Source organism: Cyprinodon variegatus, unplaced genomic scaffold (assembly GCF_000732505.1).
Source record: "Cyprinodon variegatus isolate N-32 unplaced genomic scaffold, C_variegatus-1.0 Scaffold740, whole genome shotgun sequence".
Classification (NCBI taxonomy): domain Eukaryota; kingdom Metazoa; phylum Chordata; class Actinopteri; order Cyprinodontiformes; family Cyprinodontidae; genus Cyprinodon; species Cyprinodon variegatus.
Genome location: NW_015151193.1, coordinates 226598 through 227665, shown reverse-complemented (window position 1 = coordinate 227665; position 1068 = coordinate 226598). Strand labels below are relative to the sequence as shown.

General features: G+C 39.0%; 1 protein-coding gene across 1 annotated transcript in view; it reads right to left on the bottom strand.

The window, feature by feature from the left end:
* psmf1 (proteasome inhibitor subunit 1) overlaps nucleotides 1–1068 on the bottom strand; it is a 13680-nt gene that overhangs the window by 5503 nt on the left and 7109 nt on the right. The window contains exons 3-4 of the mRNA XM_015395421.1: nucleotides 853–909; nucleotides 286–447 (exon numbers count right to left, since the gene is read on the bottom strand). Of these exons, the coding sequence (XP_015250907.1) occupies nucleotides 286–447; nucleotides 853–909 (219 nt within the window). The remainder of the gene's footprint in view (nucleotides 1–285; nucleotides 448–852; nucleotides 910–1068) is intronic.

Genomic DNA, 1068 nt, shown 5'->3' with positions numbered 1-1068 from the left:
GGGCGTAAACTGTAGGATTCTTTCCCCTTTTCGGGCCGATTCTCCAGTCGTAGGAGAATTTTTCACACAGGCCGCTTTACGGAAGAAACTCAACCCCCGGCTCTCAGGAATTAACACAGGAGGTTAAGTATCACTCACCTAAATATTTATTGGTTTCTGATTTATGCAAACGATTTAATAAAATATTATTCGACCAAATAATGTTTATTTACGTCTTAGATTTTCATTCTGAATCACTTCCCTACGACTTTAAATAATATAAAGTTAGAACTCTGAGCTCCTTACCCCGGTCTGTGACGTCCGACGGGTCCAAAGGGGTCGAAGCGAGCTCCTGGGGGAACGGCTCCGGGTGGCAGGATGTCAGGTATACCACTGGATGGGTCAAAGCCGGAGCGAGGATACCCGGACCTTAACGGATCCACTATCATCCCACCACCGCCACGGGATCTAAAGGGGGGGGGGTCAGAGACAGCAGGCGGGTAGGAGGGGGTGGAGCAACAACATTAAAAAAAAATCCAAAAATCTGACGAAATATAAATGATTTTTTTCCTAAACACTTCATTTCTCATCATTTTATTCCAGTGTTTTTAATATATATATATATATATATATATATATATATATATATATATATATATATATATATATATATTTATAATCTTTCTATGGTCAATTTTCATAAATTTTTTAAAAAGCCTGCAAAGGGGGGTGCTAAAGAGTACTAGTACTACTGGGTGATCAAATCAATTCAGTTTATTCTGTCCAATCAGCTGCCTGTAGTGTATTTATATGTCCAGCAGGTGTCAGTATTCTGTACAGTTTGGCTTCCAGATCACAGCATCACTAACTCACCCAAATGGATCCAGATCAGCTCCTCCAACAGCGAATGGAGGAGCCAACGGGTCGGGCCTAAAGAAAGATCAACAAACATTTTTTTTTAATCTAACAAATTTATTCAACATTCCCAAACAGATTAATGATCTTACATCACTGTAGATGTTAAATAAGAAGAAATGAATCAGCTTTTTCATCCTACAGTGAAGCGTATTTGAATGGAGAAAATCATAG